Here is a 27,945-nt window from a genome sequence, read left to right on the forward strand (position 1 = left end):
AGTTGCCCTGGGAGTCCTCAACATCGACTGTGGACCCCATGAAGTCTCATGGCATCAGGTCAGACATGGACAAGGTAACCTCCTACTGATTACCACCTACCGCCCTCCCTCAGCTGATGAGTCAGTACTCCTCCATGTTGAACACCACTTGGAGGAAGCATTGAGGGTGGCAAGGGCCACCTGGGTGGGGGACTTCAATGTCCATCGCCAAGAGAGGCTTGGTAGCACCACTACTGGCCGAGTACTAAAGGACATAGCTGCTAGACTGGGTCTGCGACAGGTGGTGGGGGAACCAACACGAGGGAAAAACATATTTGACCTTGTCCTCACCAATCTGCCTGCCGCAGATGCTTCTGTCCATGACTGTATTGGTAGGAGTGATCACCGCCTTCACATTGAGGATACCGTCCATCGTGTTGTGTGGCACTGTGCTAAATGGGATAGGTTTCGAACAGATCTAGCAATGCAAAACTGGGCATCCATGAGGCACTGTGGGCCATCAGCAGCAGCAGAATTGTACTCAACCACAATCTGTAACCTCATGGCCCGGCATATCCCCCACTCTACCATTACCATCAAGCTAGGAGACCAACCCTGGTTCAATGAAGAGTGCAGGAGGGCATGCCAGGAGCAGCACCAGGCATACCTCAAAATGAGGTGTCAACCTGGTGAAGCTACAACCCAGGTCTACGTGCATGCCAAACTGCATAAGCAGCATGCAATAGACAGAGTTAAGCGATACATAACCAACGAATCAGATCTAAGTTCTGCAGTCCTGCCACATCCAGTTGTGAATGGTGGTTAAACAACTAACTGGAGGAGGTGGCTCCACAAATATCCCCATCCTCAATGATGGGGGAGCCCAGCACATCAGTGTGAAAGATAAGGCTAAAGCATTTGCAACAATCTTCAGCCAGAACTGCCGAGTTGATGATCCATCTCAGCCCCCTCCTGAAGTCCCCAGCATTACAGGAGCCAGATTTCAGCAAATTCAATTCACTCCGCGTGATATCAAGAAACGACTGAAGGCACTGGATACAGCAAACGCTATGGGTCCTGACAATATACCGGCAATAGTACTGAAGACCTGTGCTCCAGAACTTGCCGCACCCCTAGCCAAGCTGTTCCAGTATAGCTTCAACACTGGCATCGACCCGGCAATGTGGAAAACTGCCCAGGTATGTCCTGTACACAAAAAGCAGGACAAGTCCAACCCAGCCAATTACCGCCCAATCAGTCTACTCTCAATCATCAGTAAAGTGATGGAAGGTGTCATCAACAGTGCCATCAAGTAGCACTTGCTTAGCAATAACCTGCCCAGTGATGCTCAGTTTGGGTTCCGCCAGGACCACTCAGCTCCTGACCTCATTACAGCCTTGGTTCAAACATGGACAAAAGAGCTGAACTCAAGAGGTGAGGTGAGAGTGACTGAGCATTTGACCGAGTATGGCATCAAGGAGCCCTAGCAAAACTGGAGTCAATGGGAATCAGGGGGAAAACTCTCCGCTGGTTGGAGTCATACCTAGCGCAAAGGAAGATGACTGTGGTTGTTGAAGGTCAATCATCCAAGCTCCAGGACATCACTGCAGGAGTTCCTCAGGGTAGTAGTGTCCTAGGCCCAACCATCTTCAGCTGCTTCATCAATGACCTTCCTTCAATCATAAGGTCAGAAGTGGGGATGTTCGCTGATGATTGCACAATGTTCAGCACCATTCGCAACTCCTTAAATACTGAAGCAGTCCGTGTAGAAATGCAGCAAGATCTGGACAATATCCAGGCTTACGCTGATAAGTGGCAAGTAACATTTGCACCACACAAGTGCCAGGCAATGACCATCTCCAACAAGAGAGAATCTAACCATCTCCCCTTGACATTCAACGGCATTACCATCGCTGAATCCCCCACCATCAACATCCTAGGGCTACCATTGACCAGAAACTGAACTGGAGTAGCCATATAAATACTGTGGCTACAAGAGCAGGTCAGAGGCTAGGAATCCTGCAGCGAGTAACTCACCTCCTGACTCCCCAAAGCCTGTCCACCATCTCCAAGGCACAAGTCAGGACTGTCTGGATGGATGCAGCTCCAGCAACACTCAAGAAGCTTGACACCATCCAGAACAAAGCAGCCCGATTGATTGGCACACCATCCACAAACATTCACTCCCTCCACCACCGATGCACAGTGGCAGCAGTGTGTACCATCTACAAGATGCACTGCAGCTCCTTAGACAGCACCTTCCAAACCCGCGGCCTCTACCACCTCGAAGGACAAGAGCAGCAGATGCATGGGAACATCACCACCTGCAAGTTCCCCTCCAAGTCACACACCATCCTGACTTGGAACTATATCGCCGTTCCTTCACTGTCACTGGGTCAAAATCCTGGAACTCCCTTCCTAACAGCACTGTGGGTGTACCTACCTCACATAGACTGCAGCAGTTCAAGAAGGCAGCTCACTACCACTTTCTCAAGGGCAATTAGGGTTGGGCAATAAATGCTGGCATAGCCAGTGATGCCCACAACCCATGAATGAATAAAAAAAAAACCTTTTATACTCCATACTTCTTCACTGCTAAATAGAAGTGTGTGCCAGAGAAGGGGATACATCTCAAACTGCTATTTCAAAATACATTTACAGCATCTGCTGAAACTGCTGTTACGACTAGGTGAGAAAGGGGTCTAGGGGTTCCCTCTCAGCCTTTGCCTGGTTTAACCATAACAGGGTTTAATTTTTAAAACACCATGTTTTAGCTCCTCTTCAGTGAATCCTTGTTCACTGCTCTCCAATTGTAAGGCAAAGAAATCAATCAGACAGGTTTTCTTAGATTTGAACAACAAAGGTGGAAGTTTATTAACCTTAAACTCTAATTTGGTTAACAACTACGAGTATGTGATGTGACCATGCTAGCATGCATACGCGATAAACACACACAAAGATAGAGACAGAAAAAGTAGAAAGAAGAAAGGGGAAAAGTTTGAGGCAATAGTTGGGTGTATTTACAATCCTTTGAGTTCAATGTGGAGTCTTTGGTTTTCGGTAAGTCTTGCTGTTCGTGAGGGCCCAGTGCACGCCTTAACTTGTTTCGATGTGGGAGTCATTTCTCTCTTGAGGTTTAAGCCACTTCAGTGGGTCCAGAGGCTGGTGAGAAAGCGAGAGAGAGCCAGCCAGGAGAGAGGGTCTCTTGTACTAGGTTCAGTTGCAATCTGCAGTCTGTCTTCAAAACTGTCCTGTTAGCACAATTCAAAACTTCAAGTTGGCCAGCAGGTTAGTCACGTGACTAACCCCTTATTTGGGAACAAATGCTCAAACGCTTTGTGGATTCTCCACCTTGGCAGACATCCTGGAATGCTGTGCTCTTACACATTCAATGTTTGGTGATCAAAATCCATTCAGGTTAATTGGACCAGGGAGTAGTTGCTCTGTCTCCACAAGCACCATCTCTTAGTGTCTAGTGATCTCTTTAAACAAGTCATTTCTTCACTCCAGCAACAGTTTACAATTAATGTTCAGATGATGAAATTAATATGCTTGGCATGTGGGAGTCTTCAAAACACTGAAAAATAACTCATTCCAAAGTGCAGAAACAGCAAATATTCTGGCTCCCTTAAATTTTATTTGATTTTGAACTGCCAGGTAATATTATTTTTCCTAAATGAACAATACTGTACTAACGTTTTTGTAAGTTTAATCCTGCAGGAGTATTTTGTCTTGTTGCTTTGAAAGCAGTATTTATTGCACTCCGTATAAGATTAAATTCAGTCTCAAATAAGTGGTTACACCAGCTAAGAATAGGAGTCAGCCTTTGGCTTAATGTTTGTCTTCCTACCTCGGTGTCAACCTGCACCAGACGGTCTTGGCAAGTGGAGACCATATCGCTGGCTTTGAATTTTGTCTTGCAATAGGAAGGAACTTAAGCAAGGAGTCAGGAGGGCGAAAAGGGGTTATGAGAAGTCATTGGCAAACAGGATTAAGTAAAATCCCAAGGCTTTTTATACGTATATAAAGAGCAAGAGGGTAACCAGGGAAAGGGTTGGCCCACTCAAGGACAGAGAAGGGAATCTATGTGTGGAGCCAGAGGAAATGGGCGAGGTACTAAATAAGTACTTTGCATCAGTATTCACCAAGGAGAAGGACTTTGTGGATGATGAGCCTAGGGAAGGGAGTGTAGATAGTCTCAGTCATCTCATTATCAAAAAGGAGGAGGTGTTGGGTGTCTTGCAAAGTATTAAGGTAGATAAGTCCCCAGGGCCTGATGGGATCTACCCCAGAATACTGAGGGAGGCAAGGGAAGAAATTGCTGGGGCCTTGACAGAAATCTTTGCATCCTCATTGGCTACAGGTGAGGTCCCAGAGGACTGGAGAATAGCCAATGTTCCTTTGTTTAAGAAGGGTAGCAAGGATAATCCAGGAAATTATAGGCCGGTGAGCCTTACGTCAGTGGTAGGGAAATTATTAGAGAGGATTCTTTGGGACAGGATTTACTCCCATTTGGAAACAAATGGACTTATTAGCAAGAGGCAGCATGGTTTTGTGAAGGGGAGGTCGTGTCTCACTAATTTGATTGAGTTTTTTGAGGAAGTGACGAAGATGATTGATGAAGGAAGGGCAGTGGATGTTATCTATATGGACTTCAGTAAAGCCTTTGACAAGGTCCCTCATGGCAGACTGGTACAAAAGGTGAAGTCACACGGGATCAGAGGTGAGCTGGCAAGATGGATACAGAACTGGCTCGGTCATAAAAGACAGAGGGTAGCAGTGGAAGGGTGTTTTTCTGAATGGAGGGATGTGACTAGTGGTGTTCCGCAGGGATCAGTGCTGGGACCTTTGCTCTTTGTAGTATATATAAATGATTTGGAGCAAAATGTAGCTGGTCTGATTAGTAAGTTTGCGGACGACACAAAGGTTGGTGGAGTTGTGGATAATGATGAGGATTGTCAGAGGATACAGCAGGATATAGATCGGTTGGAGACTTGGGCGGAGAAATGGCAGATGGAGTTTAATCTGGACAAATGTGAGGTAATGCATTTTGGAAGGTCTAATGCAGGTGGGAAGTATACAGTAAACGGCAGAACCCTTAGGAGTTATGACAGGCAGAGAGATCTGGGCGTACAGGTCCACAGGTCACTGAAAGTGGCAACGCAGGTGGATAAGGTAGTCAAGAAGGCATACGGCATGCTTGCCTTCATTGGTCAGGGCATAGAGTATAAAAATTGGCAAGTCATGCTGCAGCTGTACAGAACTTTAGTTAGGCCACACTTCGAATATTGTGTGCAATTCTGGTCGCCACACTACCAGAAGGACATGGAGGCTTTGGAGAGGGTACAGAAGAGGTTTACCAGGATGTTGCCTGGTCTGGAGGGCATTAGCTATGAGGAGAAGTTGGATAGACTCGGATTGTTTTCACTGGAACGACGGAGGTGGAGGGGCGACATGATAGAGGTTTACAAAGTTATAAGCGGCATGGACAGAGTGGATAGTCAGAAGCTTTTTCCCAGGGTGGAAGAGTCAGTTACTAGGGGACATAGGTTTAAGGTGAGAGGGGCAAAGTTTAGAGGGGATGTGCGAGGCAAGGGTGGTGAGTGCCTGGAACTTGCTGCCGGGGGAGGTGGTGGAAACAGGTACCATAGAGACGTTTAAGAGGCATCTTGACAAATACATGAATAGGATGGGAATAGAGGGATACGGACCCCTGAAGTGCAGAAGGTTTTAGTTTTGGCAGGCATCAAGATCGGCGCAGGCTTGGAGGGCCAAATGGCCTGTTCCTGTGCTGTACTGTTCTTTGTTCTTTGTACAGTGAGATATTTTGTTTAGTGGATGTGGGTGGCCTGCCTTTCTTGTATAAAGATGCTTCTGGCCTTGGAAGGAATGTTCTTTTCATAGACTGTTAATCAGTCTGTGAATCAAAATGCCAGCACATCCTTTTAATAAGGCATCTCCTGCTGCGTACCTCCTTCACTATTATTGGATGTTTTATTATTTTCAATTGTCCTAGCCTCAACAGCTTTTTGGGAGAGTTCCAGATTTCCACTACCTTCTGTGAAGAAGTATTTCCCTATTTCACTCCTAAATCGTCTAACTCTAACCTTAAGCCCCCTTGTTTTTTGATTCCTCCATCAGAAGAAATAGTTTCTCTCTATTTTAAAATTGGCCTTTGATAGTGATTAAACAGAAGAGAATTTCTCTTTGTTGCTTAAGAATCTGCAACTTGGTGATTGAACTTAAATGGACAAACCACCAGGATTTTCATTAATTCCAGTAAGAAGCAGATCAAGCAAGACCCTTGATATACGAAGCTTCTTGCTGGTGAAACAGTTGATCCTTTAACAGTTTTACTATCAAATGCAACTGACCAGGTGCAATTTCTAACTGAATAGCTGGTTTAAAAAATATCGTTATCAGCTATGAGAGGAAAACGTGTGTAAAATTGGAATAGAATATTGACCCTCATCAGAATTTTTTTTAATTCAGAAGGGCAGGAGTTCATCTTGTATTTGGATATGCCGTAGATTAGAGGCAGTAACCCTAATGAATAGTATAAGCTAGAGGAGCGAAGATATTGGTGAACAATATATAGTATGTAACGTAGAAAGAGATGAGAAAATGGTTAATTATAAACACCAGAAGGAATCTCATAACACAACAACATGGACAGATTTTGGACTGAGGAACTAAGATATACATAGGTAAACTGCTTGTGGCATTGTCCCCCAATGGCTGAAAAATCTAAGTTTCTTTTTACATATACACAAGACGGTGAGAGAGTTGGAAGAGAAACTTGCAAAGTTCGATCCACCCCAGCACCTACCGGCCAGAGGTCACAGCTATATTATTACAGACAACGTACAAGATTTCCATTCCAAAAGTTTACTTAGGCAGTTTCAATGATAAGTGGTGACATAGAAGTCTGACCAGAAATTGTGAGTACATGCACAGTGGCGCAGTGGTTAGCACTGCAGCCTCACAGCTCCAGCGACCTGGGTTCAATTCTGGGTACTGCCTGTGTGGAGTTTGCAAGTTCTCCCTGTGTCTGCGTGGGTTTCCTCCGGGTGCTCCGGTTTCCTCCCACAGCCAAAAGACTTGCAGGTTGGTAGGTAAATTGGCCATTATAAATTGCCCCTAGTATAGGTAGCTGGTAAGGAAATATAGGGACAGGTGGGGATGTGGTAGGAATATGGGATTAGTGTAGGATTAGTATAAATGGGTGGTTGATGGTCGGCACAGACTCGGTGGGCCGAAGGGCCTGTTTCAGTGCTGTATCTCTAAACTAAAATAGTGTGATGGAAATCACACCTGCTAAATGGAAACATATTAATTTCGTTATAAGACAAAGCCCCTCCTCAGCCTTCTGGTACCAGAGAAGCAAGCCTGAAATTGTACACCTAGCCCCAGCAAGGTCTCCAAGACCTTCACTTCAGTCAAGGACACTATCTCAGGGACACTAAGAACTGTATCTGTATTCCATTTATTACAAACTCTATTTTAACCTGCCCCCTAATTCTTTCTTCCCCTCTGTATCTATTTGGGTGTATGTGCCTCTCGTATGCATGCGAGCATGGTTGTGTCGTGTATTTTAATGATTTTAACCGGGTTAGAGTGATAAGATTAATAAACGTATATCTTTCATGTTTAAACTCAAGAAAACCTGTCTGGTTCATTTGCAATTGCAGTTAGAGTGCAGCGAGCAAGGGCTCACTGAGGTGGTAAGCTAAAATCACTGTGTTTAAAAAGATACACCCTGTTACGGCCAAATCAGCAAAGGGGCAAGAAGGGAGCCTGAGATCCCCTTCCACACCTAGTCATAACAATAGATTTACATCCAGCATAATTTCCTAGTTTTATGTTATTTTATGTAATTATACACTTGGATTAATATTAGATTTGGTTTTACAGGCATAGACTTCTAATTATACCACATATATTTCTAATATCTGTAGTTTCCTAGTCTAGTTTCAATTCCCTAAAGGAATTGGATAAGAATTTTCCAGATAGTTGAACAGGCAGTATGTATATATTGTGATACAATTGTGTGGGACAGGCAGGAAGGGCCAGTGGGTCTTTTCCTATCCTTCATCATTCACATAATCATATTTCTATATTTTTATGTAGTGTGTCTTTCTGAAATTTATCTAATGCTTTTAATTATTATACAGCAAAGTGCAAATGACCAACAAATTTGCATGTGTAACTGGCTTGGGTGATTGGCAGTTTTATTTTATGCAACAGGAATGTGTGAGGGGCACAGGTTTAAGAAATTAATTATTCTTCTTAATTTATTTTAGCCATGAGCAATGTCACAGGAGATCCATTATTTAGTTTATTTAGAGATACAGCACTGAAACAGGTCCTTCGGCCCACCGAGTCTGTGCCGACCAACAACCACCCATTTATACTAACCCTACAGTAATCCCATATTCCCTACCACCTACCTACACTAGGGGCAATTCACAATGGCCAATTTACCTATCACCTGCAAGTCTTTGGCTGTGGGAGGAAACCGGAGCACCCGGCGAAAACCCACGCGGTCACAGGGAGAACTTGCAAATTCCACACAGGCAGTACCCAGAATCGAACCCGGGTCCCTGGAGCTGTGAGGCTGCAGTGCTAACCACTGCGCCACTGTGTATTTAATAAAGGTTGAAACCAAGGTGAAGATCAGGAAGCTCCTTTAAAAATGACAGTTTGTTGATAATTCTGTAATCTCATGGCATTTGCTGGTAAGGAAAGTTTTTTGGCCCATCTTAATTATCCTTCCAGAAAGGTTCTAAAGCCTCTTCCATTGCCATATCTAATTGGTTCTTAAATAATTTCAGGATTTTCACACCTTCAGTACACTATCTGGAAGTCCATGTGTTGATTGCTCTTTGACTGAAGAAGGACGTCCAGATAACAGCCCTAAATTTACCTTTTACTGCTCTATCCTCTTGTTCTGTTTTTATAATTTAATTCATAATTAATATTCCAGGTTTACCTTTTTCATTTCCTTCACAATCCAACATGCCTTCAATAAGATCACTTCCCAGACACCTTGTTTCTAAGCTGAAAACTCCAAGTTTCTCCAAACTTTGCTCATAATTCAGATGTTCGGGATCAAGTTTGTGGCTCCTCTGTACATCACTTCCAGCGCTTGAATGTGTCCCTGGTGTTATTGCAACCAGAAGTAGATGCAGCATTGAAGGTGTGGTCTGAACAGAGAGCATTATAAAGTTTAATTTGGAATTGCTCTGACTTATAGTCCAATGCTTTGGCTGTGGTGTTAATTTATCTTGGTGCTAGGCTAACCCCAAGGCATTCTTATCCTTGAAAGGCATCAACCTAACTTTGAAACTAAAAGAGAATTGCAAATACACAGACATTTCACGTGTGTCAGCTATGGCTCAGTTGATAGTTCTCGTGCCTCTAAATCAGAAGGTTGTGGACTGAAGCCCAACACCAGGAAACAAAAATCAAGGCTGACACTCCAGTGTAGTATTGAAGGAGATGTACACGGTTGGTGGTGCCTTCTTTTAATGAGATATTAAACTGAAGCCCTGTCTGCCCTCTCAGGTGTATGTTAAAGACCCTAAAATGTCTTTTTTAAAGAAGAGCAGGGGTATTACTCCCAGGTGTCCTGGCCAATATTTATCATTCAAATCAACATCATTAAAAACAGATTATCTGGCCATTATCGCATTACTGTTTATGGGATCTTGCTGTGTGCAAAATAGCTGCACGTTTCCTACTTTAAAAGTGACTACACTTCAAAAAGTACTTCGTTGGGCTGCAAAGCATCTTGGGACATCCTGAGGTCGTGAAAGGCGCCATATAATACAATTCTCTTTTACAATTACAAGTAGCACAACCAAGCTTGATTTTTTTTAATAAAGAAGCTTTAACAGACTAGACCAGTAGTTCTCAAACTGGAGTCGGCAGACATCTTCCAGGGGGTCCATAACAAAGGACTCCTGCCCTCTCTGTGCTCCCTCCAAGGATTGACAGACCCTACAGTGAGAAGCAGGCATGCACATCTCATTTAAGTACATACCTGTTTTCTTAAAAGCATTATTAAAACACTTTCTACATGCTGCACTTTTGCATTATGATTATTATACAGTATTATAATTTAAATGGGGCTGTCTGTGATTTCTACTCCATTTGAAAAGGAGTCCTTCAACCAAAAAAGTTTGGGAACCATTGAACTCGTCCATAATGCAGACTGTCAGAAAGGAATGCCCCACCACCCCTCCTCCACCCCACCATACACACCCACACAAGCAGTGCAACAATAGAAACAGTCTGCAGAGCCACTGCACAAATCTGTTCCCTGGCACTGGCCAAGCTGCAGCAAGCTCGCCTGTCAATCATCGCCCGGGCAACCATCTCGCGAGAGGACGCCAGTTTACGTCGGCTCAAAAAAAAATAATTGCTGCAAGGTAAAAAAAACTAGAATTTATTTTGGAGTGAGGGAAAAAAGTAAATTTACTGGCGGGTGTGTATATATTTATATAAAGTAGTTCGGTTGAACATGGTGCGAGCACTCGGGGTGGTCAAAGGTCACTTAAACGGTTGGGATTTCGCCGTTGACGGGAGAATGTGGGAGACTTGCTGTGTGAGAGAGAGAGAGAGAGAGTGAGAGAGTGAGAGAGAGAGAGAGAGAGAGTGTGTCTGTGATCAGTTCTGGGAATCTCTTGTTTGTTTTGTGAGTGGGAGGTTTAAAAAAAAAATATTCTCAGCAAAGTGGAAACAGCTCTTCCTACCTGCGGATTGTAACTGGGTCACCTGCAGTAAAGTTACCTGAAGGAGCAGAAAACCAGAACATCCATTGCTGATCCAGAAATAACTGCATTAAATTGGGCAGCAAGGTCAGGAATTGGGAATCTCAGCTCAATGGTACACTTTACAGTCTATCGAAAAATACCTTTTTTTTTTAAACCTTTAAATCAAAATTAAATGTTTAGCTGCATTATTTGCACTGATTATTTAATGACCTTTTCCGAATGAGTTTTAAATATTCAATTGAAAGTAATTTTTGAATGAAATTTTGTAAGTGTAGAAGTGCCTAATGTGTTATACTCAACTATTAGAGCATGCTGTACTAATAAGGACATGAATAATCGTCTGCCAGAAGATGTTTTAGACTCCCTCTGCTACACTGAAGTTTAATACAGTACATAACTATTTGAAGTACAGCGAGATACAGGGTTACGGAAAAAAAAAACAGGGCAGTAGGATTGGTTTTAGATGGCTCCAGCTAAGAGCCGGCACAGACACAATGGACCATATGGTGCCCTTATGTGTTGTAAACCTCGATGGTTCTATTGTTTTAACAAATTACGGAAAACCGCTTAAAATTCGTGCTGCCCAGGTTTGCCAACACTCAACTTGCTTTTAAACAAAATCCATGTGCGAGAAAAATTAATTAGGCATTTTGTCAGAAATTGCAAGTTTATAGGTATTCGTAACGGGGCCTCTTTAATGTTATTTAACAGGGCATGGATTCGTCAGTGAAACTAATGCTGAATGAATCCTACACCCAAAAACAGATTCAATAGTGACATAAATTTCTTGAAAGAGTAGTGTAAGAGTCATGATGAAAGGACTCAAATTGTTGACTTTCTGATCCTCCATTGCTTAGAACGATCCTGGAACTTCAAACCTTGGGTCATTGGTAATTTTGCTGCCACAAGCTTGCCCCAAAGATTGTCATTGGAAAATTACTTCACATTAACTATTTATATTTTCCTGATCGATAGTTGGTGGGATTGAATTTTTGACAAATTCTCAAAATATGTAGAATAGTTTCTGTGCAATATAGTTCCAGAAACTGACCCCAGACATGGAGGCCAAATTGCTGTTTCTTATTGTTTCTAGTCTGATGTTGCAGATGATGATGCAAGACCATGTTAAAAGCACAGTGAGATCACCAGTTAATATTTTCTTAACTGTCACTCTGTAGCTGTCTCCAACAAGTCTGGTGTTTTTTCTCTGTGATAAACATGAGTGTTTTTCATCGTGACTTTCATTTTGGTATTATGAAATCCTTGCTCCTTTATCTCGTGATGGTTGAGGTGATTAAAATTAAAGTCAGTCCTTGCAACACATTAAGAACACACATAATTGCAACTACTGCATGGCATTTTTTTCTGCTGTTCATTCCATCACAATTTTAGGTCACGGCAGTTAAAGGTGAAATGATTGCTCAAAGCTGAAATAACCTATTTACATGTGTTGAATAAACTGAGTAGGAAAAGAAAATCCATAGATTGATCACATGCTTGCAGTTTAGTGCCAGTGTCATTTGTACTAAGATCAGTGAACATTATTTCCAGTACATAAAAGGACATTGGAAATGTGGGGAAAGAATAATAAACAAAGAACAGAAAACTCTGCAAATATACAAAGTGTTAGTCAGGATCAATAAACAGAAAAGACACCTTCACCTGAAGCAATTAATCTGTCTTCTCCTCACAAGCTGACCTACTGTCCATTTCTCACATTTTCTGGTTAAACATTACTTCCAGTTGACATATCTAGTGTATGCAATTATAGTAACATCTCTGCATGTTGGTATGATGGCTGATGTATCCAGACATTTTCCTCAATATCTATCAATGGCTCGGGATGGGGAAGAGAATGTATAGAGTTGCCTCATAATTGTCAAATTTTGCAGTAAAAAATTATCTAATATCTTGAATTACTCAAGGAAAATAACACAGCAATATGGAAATTTAGGGAGGGGCAATGGATTTAAATACAAGGATGAGATTTTTAAACTGGAAGTGTTGGGGAACGGTAGCCAGTGTTTATCAACAAGCACAAAGTAAGTGGGACTTGGTGTGGGATAGGATATGAGCAGCAGAGGTTTGGATATCCAGATTGTAAATAGAAAACAAAGAGGAGATGATTAAAGAGAGTTTGAGATGCACTGTGGTTTGATGAAGTGACTTGGAGACAGGTTGGAGTCAGCTTGGAGCATTATGAACCAAAGTCCAGTTTTGGAGAAAGTTTTGGAGTGGGAGGCGCTCAAGAAACTATTTGGGGTTGTCAAATGGAAACAGAGGGCAGAGGAGGAGTGAGCAGTCAGGTATACCAGCAGCGGAATGAGGTGCAGTTGGAGTGAAACCTAAAGACCAAGAGCAGTGAAGTCCAGGCAGCCAGGAGAGAGTGAAAGGTAAATCTGCAGGATCAGTGCAGATGAGGGAGCTGATTCAAAGAACAAATGTAGGGAGATGAGGAGCACGTAGATTGGAAGCTTTGGAGTCGATCGGACCCAGTTCAGAAAAGAGTGATGGAGGAATTCTGAAGGATTAGTGGAATCAGCAGCCATGAGAAGCAAGTGGAAAGCAGCAAAGCAGAGATCTTCAGTTGCAAGGGAGCAGAATCCAGACAACAATGGGCATCCACTGGAACTGATCAGAACTAGCTCCGTGTATTGTGAAAAGTCCCAGTGGAGGAGCTGAAAACTGAGCATCTAGAAGCAGAACAGGTCGTGGAATAAAGGCGCTCCAACAGAGAATACAGTTAATAAAAGCAACTGATCAATTTTTTTAAAGTGCTTCCATAAAAGGTAACAGTTAACTGTCATTTGAAATCGCCTCAGTCTCCCTTTAAGTTACTACCTGCACTCTTTGATCACTACCTCATAATTCATCTCTCATCCCATTACTAATATTACTAAAGTGCCATTTGTCAGCTCAGCAGTGATGAAGCCATAAGAACATAAGAAATAGCAGGTGTAGACTATACAGCCCGTTAAGTCTGCTCTGCCATTCAGTACGATCATGGCTGATCTTCGACTTGACTTCAGCTCCACGTTCCTACCCACTCCCATATCCCTTGATTTCGTGAGACACCAAATTCTGGCTGTCTCAGCTTTAAATATATTCGATGATTGAGGATCTACAACCCTCTGGGATAGAGAATTCCAAAGATTCACAACCCTTTGAGCAAAGAAATTTCTCCTCATCTCAGTCTGAAATGATCAGCCTCTTATCCTGAAACTATGCCCCTGTGTTCTAGAATCCCCAGCCAGGCAAAACAACCTCCCAGTGTCTACCCTGTCAAGCCCCCTCAGAATCTTGTATGTTTCAATGAGATCACCTGTCATTCTTCTATACTTTGGAGAATATAGACCTAATTTACTCAGCATCATAGGACAACCCTCTCAACCCAGGGACCAATCTAGTGAACCTTGGCTGTACTGCTTCCAATGCAAGTATATCCTTCCTTAAATATGCAGACCAAAACTGCACACAGTAAGTACTCCAGGTGTGGTCTCACCAAAGCCCTGTACAATTGTAGCAATACCTCTTTATTCCTGTACTCCAATCCCCTTGCATTTAAGGCCAACATGCCATTTGTCTTCCTAATTGCTTGCTGTACCTGCATGCTAACTCACTCCATTGATGTTGGTTCTGAATTAGACTGGCTGCTTCAGTCATCTGAGTACCTTTCTCTGACAAGTCACTCTCAACATTGTCTATCCAGTGCTTCCTTGGTGTTCCTTGCATTATATTCCATATACCTCTTTGTGCAGGGTTTTGCAAGATATCCTAGCTCTTTCACGGTGTACAGTTTTGGTCCCCGTATTTAAATACTAGCATTGGAGGCAGTTCAGAAAAGGTCACTAGGCTGATTCCTGGGATGAAGGGGTTGTCTTATCAAGAACGGCTAAACAGTTTAGGCCTTTATTCATTGGAGTTTAGAAGAATGACAGGTGATCTCATAGAAACGTATAAGATTTTAAGGGGGCTTGACAGGGTAGATGTTGAGAAGATGTTTCCACTAGTAGGGGAATCTCAAACTAAGAGACATAGTTACAGAATAAGGGGACACACATTTAAAACTGAGATGCGAAGGAATTGCTTCTCTCAGAGGGTGGTGAATCTCTGGAATTCCCTGCCTCAGAGTTGTGGAGGCTAGGTCACTAAATGTATTTAAGGAGGAGGTAGATAGATTTTTGAAATCTCCGGGGAGTCGAGGGTTAGGCAGAGCAGGAACAAAAGAGGAGTTGAGGCCTGGGACAGATCAGCCATGATCTTATTGAATGGCGGGGCAGGCTTGAGGGGCTGAATGGCCTACTCCTGCTCCTATTTCTTATGTTCTTATGTTCCATTCTTGAAACATGCCACCACCTAGGATAAAGTAGCCTGCTTGATTGGCACTCAATCCACCACCTTCAACACTCACTCCCTACACCACCCACACACAGTGGTAGCAGTGTGTACCATCTGCAAGATGCACTGCAGCAACTCACCAAGGCTCCTTCGCCGGCATCTTCCGTACTCGCGACCTCTACCACCTAGAAGGACAAGGGCAGCAGATGCATGGAACACCACTACCTCCAAGTTCCTTTCCAAGCCACGCACCATCCTGACTTGGAACTATATTGCTGTTCCTTGACTGTTGCTGGGTCAAAATCCTGGAACTCCCTTCCTAACAGCACTGTTTTTGTACCTACACCCCAAAGACTGCAGCAGTTCAAGAAGGCAGCTCACTACTGCCTTCTCAAGGGCAAATAGGGATGGGCAATAAATGCTGGCCTAGCCAGTGATACCCACATCCCATGAACGAATAAAAGAAAAACACCATCGCAGTTGTCTTTCTTGGATTTTCAATGAGCCTTGTTTCTCATCTGAATCACTATTCTTTGCACCCTGAATACTCCCAGTATTCCTTTATCTATCTTATGCTCCTCACCATTTCTCATGTTACAGTCCTATAAATATTAACTATTTTTACAGAGAGCAGAACTGAGTTCCATTCATCTGGATTGGAATTAGTCATAGACTCAGAGTCAATACAGCACAGAAGGAGACTATTTAGCCCATCGGGTCCATGCCGGCTCTCTGTAGAGCAATCCAGTCAGTCCCATTCCCCCGCTCTATCCCCATAGCCCTGCGAGTTTATTTCCCTCAAGTACCCATCCAATTTCCTTTTGAAATCATTCACTGTCTCTGCTTCCATCACCCTCGAAGGCATCAAGTTCCAGGTCATCTCCATTTCAGTAAAAAAAAAATTCTTCCTCACATTCTCCCCTGCATCTCTTTCCCAAAACAAATCTGTGTCCTCTATTCCATGCACTCAGCTAATGTGAACCGCTTTTTGTCTAACTTATCTAAACCTATCATAATCATTTTGTACACCTCTATTAAATTTCCCCTCAATTTCGTTTGCTCCAAGGAGAACAACCCCAGCTCCTCCAATCTAAACTTGTAGATAAAATTGGGAACCATTCTAGTAAATCTCCTCGGCACCCTCTCAAGGACCCTCATCCTTCCTAACCAGAACTGGACACAATACACTACTAGTTGGAGCCTAACCAAAGCTTTATAAAGGTTCAGCATAACTTCCCTGCTTTTTTACTCAATACCTTTATTTATGAAGCCCAAGATCCCATCTACTTGGCAACTACTCTGTCATCTTCAAAGATCTATACATATGAACCCCCCCCCCCCCCACCCCCAGGTCACTCAGTCCCTATACGCTCTGTTTAGAATTGTGCCATTTAGTCTATATTGCCTTCCCCTATCCCTTCTGCCAAAATGCATCACCTCACATTTCTCTCTATTATATTTCATCTACCACTTGTCTGCCCATTCTGCTCGCCTTTCTCTGTCCTGTTGCAGTCGATTGATATCATCCTCACTGTCACACCTCCAAGTTTGATATCATTGGTAAATTTTGAAATTTTAATCTGTATTCCAATATCCAAGTGTTACAAGGATTTTTTTTAAAAATTAAAACTTAAGATTCTGTGTTTTTAAAAACTGAAAAAGGATTTTCAGTGGACATTGAGACACCTGTAGATAGTTGAACTTTATGGTTGTTTTGAAAGGAAGTTTAAAAAAGAAGCTGAACTTGTAAAAGGACAGGAAAGCAGGTCATTTCAAGGAAAGCAGCAAAGGAGTTTGACCTCAGAGCTACTTTTTGACTGACAAGAGGGACTGTATGACTGGGCATGTGACCTGTTTCAGGAAGATTGGGGTTTCAGTTTGGAACTTTAAAAGCCAGTTTGGACAAAAAGGCAGCATTTTGAAATTTGATTCTGACCTGTCCGGACATCAGAAGAAGAACCAGAAAAGTATTACCTCTCCAAAAGAATCCTGCATCTCTTGAGAAGAAACCCTGTATTTCAAATGTGGCACATTCCTATTGCCTCCTGCCTCGGAAGAAGCTCTGCATCAAGTGTAGTTCCTGTTGCCTCCTGTGTATCAAGAAATCCTGAAATCTGAAGAAATCTTCTGCTGCGGTAAGACCTAAGAAGACCTGTTGCTACACCCCTGATGGAAGACCTTATGTGAAGCCTTCTACTGTTGAAGTTCTTTGCCTAACTATCGTAGACTGTTCATCAAACCCGCCTGGAAAAGCTTCAAGTGGCATCTAACTATTTGACTTTGGAACATCTTGCCTAACCACAGATCTTCCTTCCAGAGTATGACAGACTAAGTTATTTCATTATTCCTTTCATTCCTATGAAACAGCTGTAAACCAAAATGCTTTTTTCCCGGCTAACCGATTTTTGGATGTGCGTGCGCATGCATGAGTGGTAGAGAAATAAGGAGCTTTAATATCTCGATTTGTAAATAGATTTACTTCATTATTGGTTAAGACGTGGTTATAATAAATAGTTAATTTTGTTGTTGATTAAAGAAACCTGGTTGGTGCGCTTTATTCTGGGGACAAATAGAGTATCTAATTGGCTTTTTTAGTAAATTGGAAAAATGTATTGATATGCTGTGACCCATGGAGAAGTGGGACTGAATTAACAGTGTACTGCTCCCGCCTTGGTCGTAACACAAGTAATACATATATATAAAAAAATCAAAAAAAAGCAGTAGTCCTAGCGCTGACCCTTGGGGAACACTCCAGCCATTTACCACAATTCACTATTTTCTGTCCTTAAGCCGATTTTTTTGTCCAAGCTGACACGAACCTTAATTTTGTTAGCCAATCTCTTTATGTGGTATTTTGTCAAATGTTTCCCTAAAATCCATGTAGACAACATTCATTCCCTTCATCAACCTTCTCTGTTACTTCATCAAAAAATTTAATTAGATTAGCTAAGCACTTTTACAAATCCATGCTGGTTTTTCTTAATTAACTCAAACCTCTCTAGTGCCTGTTGTTTCTAAAACCTTACCCACCACTGATGTTAAACTGGCTGGCCTGTAGGTACTTCTTTCTTTTTCTTTGGGCCTCCTTATCTCGAGAGACAATGGATACGCGCCTGGAGGTGGTCAGTGGTTTGTGAAGCAGCGCCTGGAGTGGCTATAAAGGCCAATTCTGGAGTGACAGGCTCTTCCACAGGTGCTGCAGAGAAATTTGTTTGTTGGGGCTGTTGCACAGTTGGCTCTCCCCTTGCGCCTCTGTCTTTTTTCCTGCCAACTACTAAGTCTCTTCGACTCGCCACAATTTAGCCCTGTCTTTATGGCTGCCCGCCAGCTCTGGCGAATGCTGGCAACTGACTCCCACGACTTGTGATCAATGTCACACGATTTCATGTCGCGTTTGCAGACGTCTTTATAACGGAGACATGGACGGCCGGTGGGTCTGATACCAGTGGCGGGCTCACTGTACAATGTGTCTTTGGGGATCCTGCCATCTTCCATGCGGCTCACATGGCCAAGCCATCTCAAGCGCCGCTGACTCAGTAGTGTGTATAAGCTGGGGGTGTTGGCCGCTTCAAGGACTTCTGTGTTGGAGATATAGTCCTGCCACCTGATGCCAAGTATTCTCCGAAGGCAGCGAAGATGGAATGAATTGAGATGTCGCTCTTGGCTGGCATACGTTGTCCAGGCCTCGCTGCCGTAGAGCAAGGTACTGAGGACACAGGCCTGATACACTCGGACTTTTGTGTTCCGTGTCAGTGCGCCATTTTCCCACACTCTCTTGGCCAGTCTGGACATAGCAGTGGAAGCCTTACCCATGCGCTTGTTGATTTCTGCATCTAGAGACAGGTTACTGGTGATAGTTGAGCCTAGGTAGGTGAACTCTTGATCCACTTCCAGAGCGTGGTCGCCAATATTGATGGATGGAGCATTTCTGACATCCTGCCCCATGATGTTCGTTTTCTTGAGGCTGATGGTTAGGCCAAATTCATTGCAGGCAGACGCAAACCTGTAGGTACTAAGAATATCCTTATACCCTTTCTTGAAAAAGGGTGTCACATTTTCCACTCTTGAATCCTCTGTTCCTTGCTGTTCTCCATTACTAATCTAAGTCTTATGATATGATGATCAGTCTTACCCAAGTATTCGCCCACAGGCACTTGGTCCACTTCATTCCACAGCACCAGATCCAGCAATGTCTCCTTCCTAGTGATACCGAGAACATACTGGTCAAGGATGTTCTCCTCCTCCTTACCCTTTAACATTATCCCAATCGATACTTGGGTAATTAAAGTCCTCCAATATCACTACTCTATAGTTCTTGCACATCTTGTGATTTCCCTGCACATTTGCTGCTGTCACTATTTGGATGCTTATGAATACCCCCAGTAGTGTGATCATACCCTTTTTGCTTCTCAATTCTAACCAAATGGACTCTGTAGTGTTGGAAAGAGAGGATGTCCTTGAAGGGGCAAGGACAATGTCTTCCCTAATCAGTACTGCTACCCCACCTCCCTTTTTCCTTACCTGTTTTTTCTGAACACTTTGTATCTTTGAATATTAAGCACCCAGTCCTCACCATTTTTAAGCCACGTTTCCATTATTGCCACTACATCATATTCCCACATGGCTATCTGTGCTTGTAGACTTGTACAGTTCTGTTACTTTAAAAAAAGACTTTACCCAAGAATAGTTCATCAGGTAATGCCAGTCATCTCCTGACTTTCACCTGCCCTACTTCGTTCTTTTCCTGTGCAGCAACAGTCAAAATGTTTTCAATTAAATACAAAACAGTAAATAAACAAACACTAAATAAGAGACCTTTACAAATAAAATCTAAGCAAGCTGAAATGCTTTGTTTGAACACCATTTTTGTGAACCTATTCAATGAATGGAGTCAAGAAAGTTTGAGAAATTAATTGTTCTATTTTCTTTGAGAACAGATCTTTCCTGCAGGAAAGCAAAACAAATGAGTTCTTAATTTGAGTATGAGTTTCTGACAGTTTTCAGTGTGATTGGAATATCCATGTTTAACCAGTTGTGTACTGAATGTCCATGAAAAAAATTTAAAATGAGCATAAATCTTTTACCATAGACTGCAATGTCTGTATGAAATAAACCTCTATAAATCTCCATTACCATAAAAGCTAGTTAAAAGAATTATCATTTTGAGGGTGTTAATTTAAAAACAGTTTTTCTGGATTTTAAATTCAATGTAGGAAAGCTACTTTTGTCTTTAAAAGTCTAATTCTGTAATACTGAAAACTAGCATTCAAAAACAAAAATTGCCTCAAGTGAAAATGTGCTCTGCATTTAGCAGAGTTGTTGACAGTTATAGATCTGACTCTCAGTCCTCATTGGAATTCACATTCACAATCCCTCGCATTTTGCAATACGTCCTGCAGTGCTGACATTTTTGGGAAGGTAGGGCGGGGTTGTAGCTGTCATCCTTTTGCTGTCAGAAAGAAATGTTGTAAGTGGAATGCTTTGCCTCAGGAAGTGGTTGAGGCAGAGACCTTAAATCTTCTAAGGGAGCAGTAAACATCTGAAATGGAGTGAGTTACAGGACTATGTGGAGATAGCAAGGCAATGGGAGCAGTTTTGAATTGCTCTAGCTTGGACACGATGGGCTGAATGGTCTCCTGCACTGTACATTTCTGTGGTTCTGTTGCATATTTTCAACATTTAAGATTTACTGACACACAGTATTCTTAAGATGTTCATTCATACAGCATGTTTAACATCAACAAATTAAATCTTTTGAAGTTCCATCTTGCCTTGGCCAAATTAAGAATTCTGATTAGGACCTGAATTTAAAAGAATTGTTGCTAATGTAGTTTGAATAATGATACATGAACATTTTCACTCTACTAGAACTATGCGCTCAGGCCTGCTCTTTACCACACTGTTGTCTTTTCCTTTGTGTCTTGCTGGTTGTTCAAATACAAAATAGAGTTGGTTTCAATAAAGGGACTTGGATGTTTGGGGCCAGTCTTTTTTTAAAAAAATGCTCATAAACAATTGAGGCCAGTGAAAAACAGTGTTGTGTTTTTCTTCTTTGAATTCGGCAGTTAACAAACTTCATCAGTCTCCACATTTTTCCTCTCAACAGCTGTTAAACATAAAAGTTGAAGATGTTGCCAAAATGTTCTTGGGGTACAGTGTCTAAATATCTTGTTGCATGAATAAGTACTGCTAAATGTATTGTTTTGTGGAGGCATTATAATGTCTGTGTTTGCAGTAAAACTCTTTTCGCTTTGTACTAATCGGAAATTGCATTATTGAAAATACTAGGGAAAAATACTGACTCTAGGTGTCATCTGAAAATCATACAGATTTCAGAGTCAAGCAAAAATTTCCACTAGTGTTAACTAGGATCAGCTGCACCTTACAAATGCACCCACATGTTCATTTCAAAACCTCGTCATGTTTGTTTTTAACTGTTCTTAGTGTGGAATCTGGTAAGTTTGGTGTATCTACATTGAATATGATTAGAACTGCAATTATTATCAGACTTATTTCATTTCTAGGTGCCGTGGAAATCAAACACTTGAAAAAGACAAAAAGAGGATAAGAGATACAACAAAAAAAGTACAGAAAATTTCACAGCCAAGAATTGATGCTTGTTTTTCTGACACATGGTACTGTAAATGTGCCAATTGTAAAGAGCTGCCGAGGCTTCGTTAGAAGAAATGAGTTCTCAAGAGCACAACAGAGTCAAGAACCCTGATACCCGTTCCAGCGCTGGGGAATCTTCTGTTGAAAATAATGAGATTGCTTTTCTGGTGGGGGAAGATGGACAACTGCATTCTGTTCAAGAGGAGACCCATAACATTTGGAACCCTGAGAACAGCCCTGTACAACACAATGGGATACAAAATAATAGAAATGGTTGGTTTAAAAAAAAATTGCACTACAAATTTGTACCAATACTAGAGAACCCGGTTTGGCATTCTTTGTTATCCATTATGGTGTGGTGGCAAATGCTTACCTGAGAACTAGGCTGAGAAACGGCAAGAAGATGCAGTGGGTAATTGTGAACTGCCTACTTATATTTCACTGGTGAAGGTAACCTCAACTTTCTAGTGATATACTGATAATCACTTAGGTGGCGCTGCAGTGAAATAGCAAACTGTCACTTACTGGTCACATATTTACACTGACATTTAGTGTAATACCTTTTAGATCAGGCACTATTTTCCTTCACACATGGGAGGGGTGGGGTGTATTCCTTCACATGCGCTAAGAGTCCATCCTTATTTTACTTTAAAGGCTGGCAATATAGGAAGACGGTTTCTATTTTATGCCACTTCAAAATGGCAGCTGATCTGTGTTCGGTGAAGTCTCAACAGTAGGGGAAGAGGTCCTTGACTGCCACTCAGGGTTAATCCGGTGCAGCCAGCTTTTGAGCAGGACTTGCAGTTTACTAATGTTTTGCATTTATATAGTGAGGGGGTGGTATAACTCTTTCTGTGTATGTTCTAACATAAGAGTTGAGATTCCTCGGTGCGCTATTTGTAATGCATTGCTTAATAGTTTTGTGTCAGCTTCCTTTGTATGTTTAATTTTGATTTAATCATAGGTGAAAAGCTCCTGTAAAGCGCCTTGGGATGTTTTCATGCGTTAAATGCGCTATATAAATACAAGTTGTTTTTGTTGATGCAAGTGACTCTGCTTGTATCTAGTAATTAGTACTTGGAATGATGCATCTTTTGCTAGAATAAGCACACTTTCAAGGTTAATGGAAACGATTATCAGATGACATTATAAAAGCATGCTAGCGTTTTAATTTCAAACAGGAAGGCCTGGTGAGTTTTGGGACAACCCTGATCTCATTTCAGGTATCTCAAATCCAATCTTGATTTGACTTGGCTCACTGCCCTGAATGCAATTCTTGCTGTTTTTGTGGATGTGCTGTCCTATCAAGGCACTAGATTGTTATTTTTACATACTATTACTCTCAAGATACTGTATGAAAAATATAAAGTTGCTGAATTCATGGCAGGAGGTTCGTAAGAGATTCAATGAGATCACATCAGGGATGAGAGGCATTACTTACCAAAGGAGACTTGAGAAACACTTTCTATATAGAAAGAGTTAAGAACAACTTTAAAACAAATTGACTGAAATAAAATTTAATGCATGATGTGCACTAAAAATGTAATCTGAGAGTATTTAAGTTCCAAGTAAAAAGTAAATGAATCTCTACAGTATTGTTCAAAAAAAGGGATATTATTTAGACTTCTGTCAGGTGGAAACAGGTGGTGCCTCATCAGCGTTGGGGAATGATGTACTGCCTTGTTCCTGCCATTCTTGTTGCCACCACAATTTTCCCAGGCCCTACTGCCAGGTGGCCAGAGTGCCTGCTTGCATCAGGGGTTCTTATACACAAAGCCGCCCCTTCCTGTCCCACCCCACCCGTTATCAGCTGGTGGGGGGTTCGTCCAAAGAGGAGCACAACATGCAAGTATTTTTGTGGAGCCTAGTTCCACAAAATCAGCCGTCAACACAGCAGCTCATCCCCTCCACTTGTATTCAGAGCACAGCCAAAAAATTATATAAAATGCCGCAAATACGAAGACACCGATAAAATGGCTTTGAAGACTGGTTCTGAACCATATCATTCAACAGAACACAGCAGATCAAACACTACAAAACAAATAAATTAAAATAACACATTTTTATATGCAACCTTTTAACTCTTTGTCCTCACTTATTGGGCTGTATGAAGGAAAGTTTGTGGTTCTGATCAGCAGAAAGCTTTGGAAGTATTATCCAGCTGTATATTTACCAAGCAGTGTGGTGTAAAAAAGTAAGAACTGCAGAATACTCTGGCTGCAATATTTTTCTCTTGTATCATCCTCATCACATCAAAACATTGAGTCACATAACAATCAAAAGTAAATGAAGTAATGTAGGCAAATGAAGCAGCCATTCCAGGAGGAAGCTGTGTCTGCACTCAGCCATAGATGATTTTGCTTTATAGTGTACGCGTGCAAGGGAGTAGGAGACAAATACAGGGGGCTACTCAACGTCCACTTGAATGACAACTGTGGATCTTGTTCCCCAAAATTAAAAAAGCACTGTAAAGAAGGCGAGGTGGAGTTAGTGGCAGTTTAAAAATAATGAGTGGAAGAACATATATAGTATGTTTTTCAAAAATAAGAACTATTTCTTAAATAGTAAACAGAGATTATCTTTTTAAGGGGGAACAATAATTGGTATAATTTGATGCTCAGATGCTGTGCTGGAGAAGAAGCATGTCCCAGAGGGGTGGAGGACAGAATCAATTTGGCTAGAGCTAAGGAACAAAAAAAGGTGCAGTTACGTTGCTCGGTATTGTCTATTGGCCACCAACTAGTTGGAAAGGACGTGAAGGTACAACCTTGCAAGGAAATTACAGAGAGGTGCAAAAATTATAGGGTTGTTATAATGGGGGACTTTAATTATCCAAACATAGACTGGGGTAATAATGAGGGTCAAGAGTTCCTAGCGTGTGCTCAGGAAAATTTTCTACAACAGTGTGTTTCCAGTCCAACGAGAAAGGAGGCACTGCTAGACCTGGTTCTTGGGAATGAGATGGGCCAAGTGAATCAAGTATCAGTTGGAGATCATTTAGGGGATGGTGATCATTGTATCATAAGTTTTAGGCTGACTATGGAAAAGGACAACGAACAATCCAAAGTAAGAATAATTAACTGGGGGAAAGCCAACTTCAATGGGTTAAGAACGGAGCTGGGGCAAATAAATTGGGAGTTAAAGGTTATCAGGAAAAACAGTAGCTGAACAATGGGCTACCTTCAAAGAAGAGATAGTTTGGGCACAGTCAAGGTATGTTCCCTCGAAGGGGAAAGGTAGGGTAAACCAATCCAGAGTTTAAGATAAAAAAGAGATTAAGATAAAAAAGAAAAAATGTGTTTAGGACAGATGCCAGGTGGAAAATACTATTGAGAACCATGCTAAATATAGAAGGTCCAGAGTGAAAAAGCAAATGAGAGGCAAAGAGAGAGCATGAAAAGAGACTGGCAGCTAACATTAAAGGGAATCCTAAACTTTTCTATAGACGTATAAATAGTAAAAGGGTGATAAAAGGAGGAGTTCGGCCGATTAGGAACCATAAAGGGGATTTATGCATGGAGGCAGAGGGCAAAGCTGAAGTATTAAATGAATACTTTGCACCTGTCTTTCCCAAGGAAGATGATGAAACCCTGGCAATGGTGAAAGAGGAGGTACTTCAGACTCTGGAAGAGTCTAAAATTGATGATGAGCATGTACTAGATAGGCCGTCTGTACTTAAAGTGGATAAAAGCACCAGGACAGGGTGAGATACAGCCAAGGATACTGAGGGAAGTGAGGGGGAAATTGTGGAGGCACTGACCATAATTGTTCAGTCTTCCTTAGACTCGGGCGTGGTGCCAGAGGACTGGAGAATTGCAAATGTTTCACCCTTGTTCAAAAGGTGTAAAGATAAGCCCAGCACCTACAGGCCAGAGATTTTAACTTCGGTGGTGGGGAAACCTATCGAAGAATAATTTCGGGACAAAATTAATAGTCACATGGACAACTGCGGGTTAATTAAGGAAAGCTAGCATGGATTTCTTAAGGGAAAATCATATTTGACTAACTTGCTCAAGTTTTGTGAGGAAGTAACAGAAAGGGTTGATGAGGGCAATGCAGTTGATGTGGTATACATGGGCTTTCAAAAGGCGCTTGATACAGTGCCACACAACAGACTTGTGAACAAAGTTATAGCTTATGGAATAAAACGGATGGTGACAACATGGATACAGAATTGGCTGAGTGACAGGAAACAAAGAGTAGTGGTTAATGAATGTTTTTCAGGCTGGAGGGAGTTCCCCAGGGGTCAGTGTTGGGACCCTTGCTTTTCCTGATATATATTAATAACGTAGACCTTGGTGTACAGGGCACAATTTCAAAGTTTGCAGATGATACTAAACTTGGAAGCATTGTGAACTGTGAGGAGGATGGTGTAGAACTGCAAAAAGACATAGACAAGTTGGTGGAATGAGTGGATAGGTGGCAGATGAAGTTCAATGCGGAGAAATGTGAAGTGATTCATTTTGGTAGGAAGAACATGGAGAAACAATATAAAATAAAGGGTATAATTCTAAAAGGGGTGCTGGAGCACAGGGACCTCGGCGTATATGTGCATAAGTCATTGACGGTGGTAGGACAGGTTGAGAGCATGGCTAATAGAGCATCAAGTATCCTGGGCTTTATTAATAGGGGCATAGAATACAAGAGCAAGGAAGTTATGTTGAACTTATATAAGACACTAGTTCTGCCTCAGTTGGAGTACTGTGTCCAGTTTTGGGCGCTGCACTTCAGGAAAGATATGAGGGCATTGGAGAGAGTGCAGAAAAGATTCATGAGAGTGGTTCCAGGGATGAAGAACTTCGGTTATGAAGATAGATTGGAGAAGTTGGGACTGTTCTCCTTGGAGAAGAGAAAGCTGAGAGGTGATTTGATCGAGGTATTCAAAATCATGAGTGGTCTGGACAGAGTAGATAGAAACTGTTCCCACTCGTGAATGGATCGAGAACAAGAGGGCACAGATTTAAAGTAATGGACAGGAGAAGCAAAAGCAACATGAGGAAAAACTTTTTCATGCAGTGAGTGGTTAAAGTCTGGAATGCACTGCCTGAGTGTGGTGGAAGCAGGTTCAATTGAAGCATTCAAAAGGGAATTAGACTGTTATATGAAAAGGAAGAATGTGCAGGGATATGGGGAGAAGGCAGGGGAATGGCACTAAATGAGTTGCGCGTTTGGAGAGCCGGTGCAGACTCGATGGGCCAAATGACCTCTTTCTGCGCTGTCACAATTCTGTGATTCTATGCTGTAGTACTGTCCAGTAAAACAGTAACAATAAGCAGCAAAAAAACATTCCTACTTCACTGCTACAACTTCATGTTTAGTATATATGGGATGAACAGACTGCAACCATGTATTGCCACCCATTTGTAGCCTGATCCAGTTTCATGGGCAGTACAGGACAGTGATAGCTACAGTAGGTGCATTACTGTGCTAACTGAAATGAAGGGAGGCGGACTTGGCAGAGTGATAGGTGCGGTAGAGCGATGCTAATAAAAACAATATCCTAAAAGTGTCCCCTGGAGGATTTGGGCACAATACATCCAATTTTATTTTAGAAGAAAAGGCGTAAAGCATACTGCAGAAGAGACATCGAATTTAAGAGATGTTTGACCTGAACCGTGACTCTTGGGAGTGCTTGTATTCTGGCTTGAAGTTATAGCTTGGAGGAAATAATGTTCATTGAGACTGAATTAGTTCTGACTTCTGAAGACCATAATCCAAAAAATGAGAAAAGTCAAGTTTTGTGAATCTGTTAATGACATCAAGCTGGTGGGGGTGGGGGAGGAGGGGGTGCAGCTGCTGTTAACAGGGAGCAAACCATTGTGAACATAGCAAATCTTGTAAGAAATTTCTTGCATCAAAATAGAGGTTGAGGCGGTTACCAAAGTGAAATCCTGAGAAGTTTTGCAAAGGTAGATATCCAAGGGAAATCAAGACACAAAGGAATATCATTGTTGAATAGCATAGGATCTCTGCAGAAAAATGCAATGTATAATAGATTATAATCTGGCAATTTTAGCTGAAATACTTAAATGTATTCATATGACATTCCTCTGGCTGATATTTTGTCAGAAGGGTCATACTGGAGAGGGGATTGTTGCATAAATGAGTTGAATGTTTCTCTGCTCATAAGACTATCAGTAATCTCGAAGTTAATAACGCTGTAATTCAAGGGATCCAGTGCAAAATTCCTTGGCAGTAAAAAGTGCAGCGTTCAGATAATTTTCTGGCATTATTCCCA

General features: G+C 42.0%; 1 protein-coding gene across 14 annotated transcripts in view; it reads left to right on the plus strand.

The window, feature by feature from the left end:
* Window positions 1–27,945, plus strand: part of LOC137347729 (zinc finger protein 672-like) — a 132,039-nt gene that overhangs the window by 35,213 nt on the left and 68,881 nt on the right. For 10 of the 14 annotated variants that reach the window (XM_068012598.1, XM_068012599.1, XM_068012600.1 and 7 more), the window contains one exon: window positions 21,620–21,980. In XM_068012598.1, the coding sequence (XP_067868699.1) occupies window positions 21,782–21,980 (199 nt within the window). In that variant the 5' untranslated portion in view covers window positions 21,620–21,781. The other 4 variants (XM_068012592.1, XM_068012593.1, XM_068012589.1 and 1 more) reach the window with 4 other exon arrangements.

This window comes from Heterodontus francisci, chromosome 32 (assembly GCF_036365525.1).
Source record: "Heterodontus francisci isolate sHetFra1 chromosome 32, sHetFra1.hap1, whole genome shotgun sequence".
NCBI classification, from domain to species: domain Eukaryota; kingdom Metazoa; phylum Chordata; class Chondrichthyes; order Heterodontiformes; family Heterodontidae; genus Heterodontus; species Heterodontus francisci.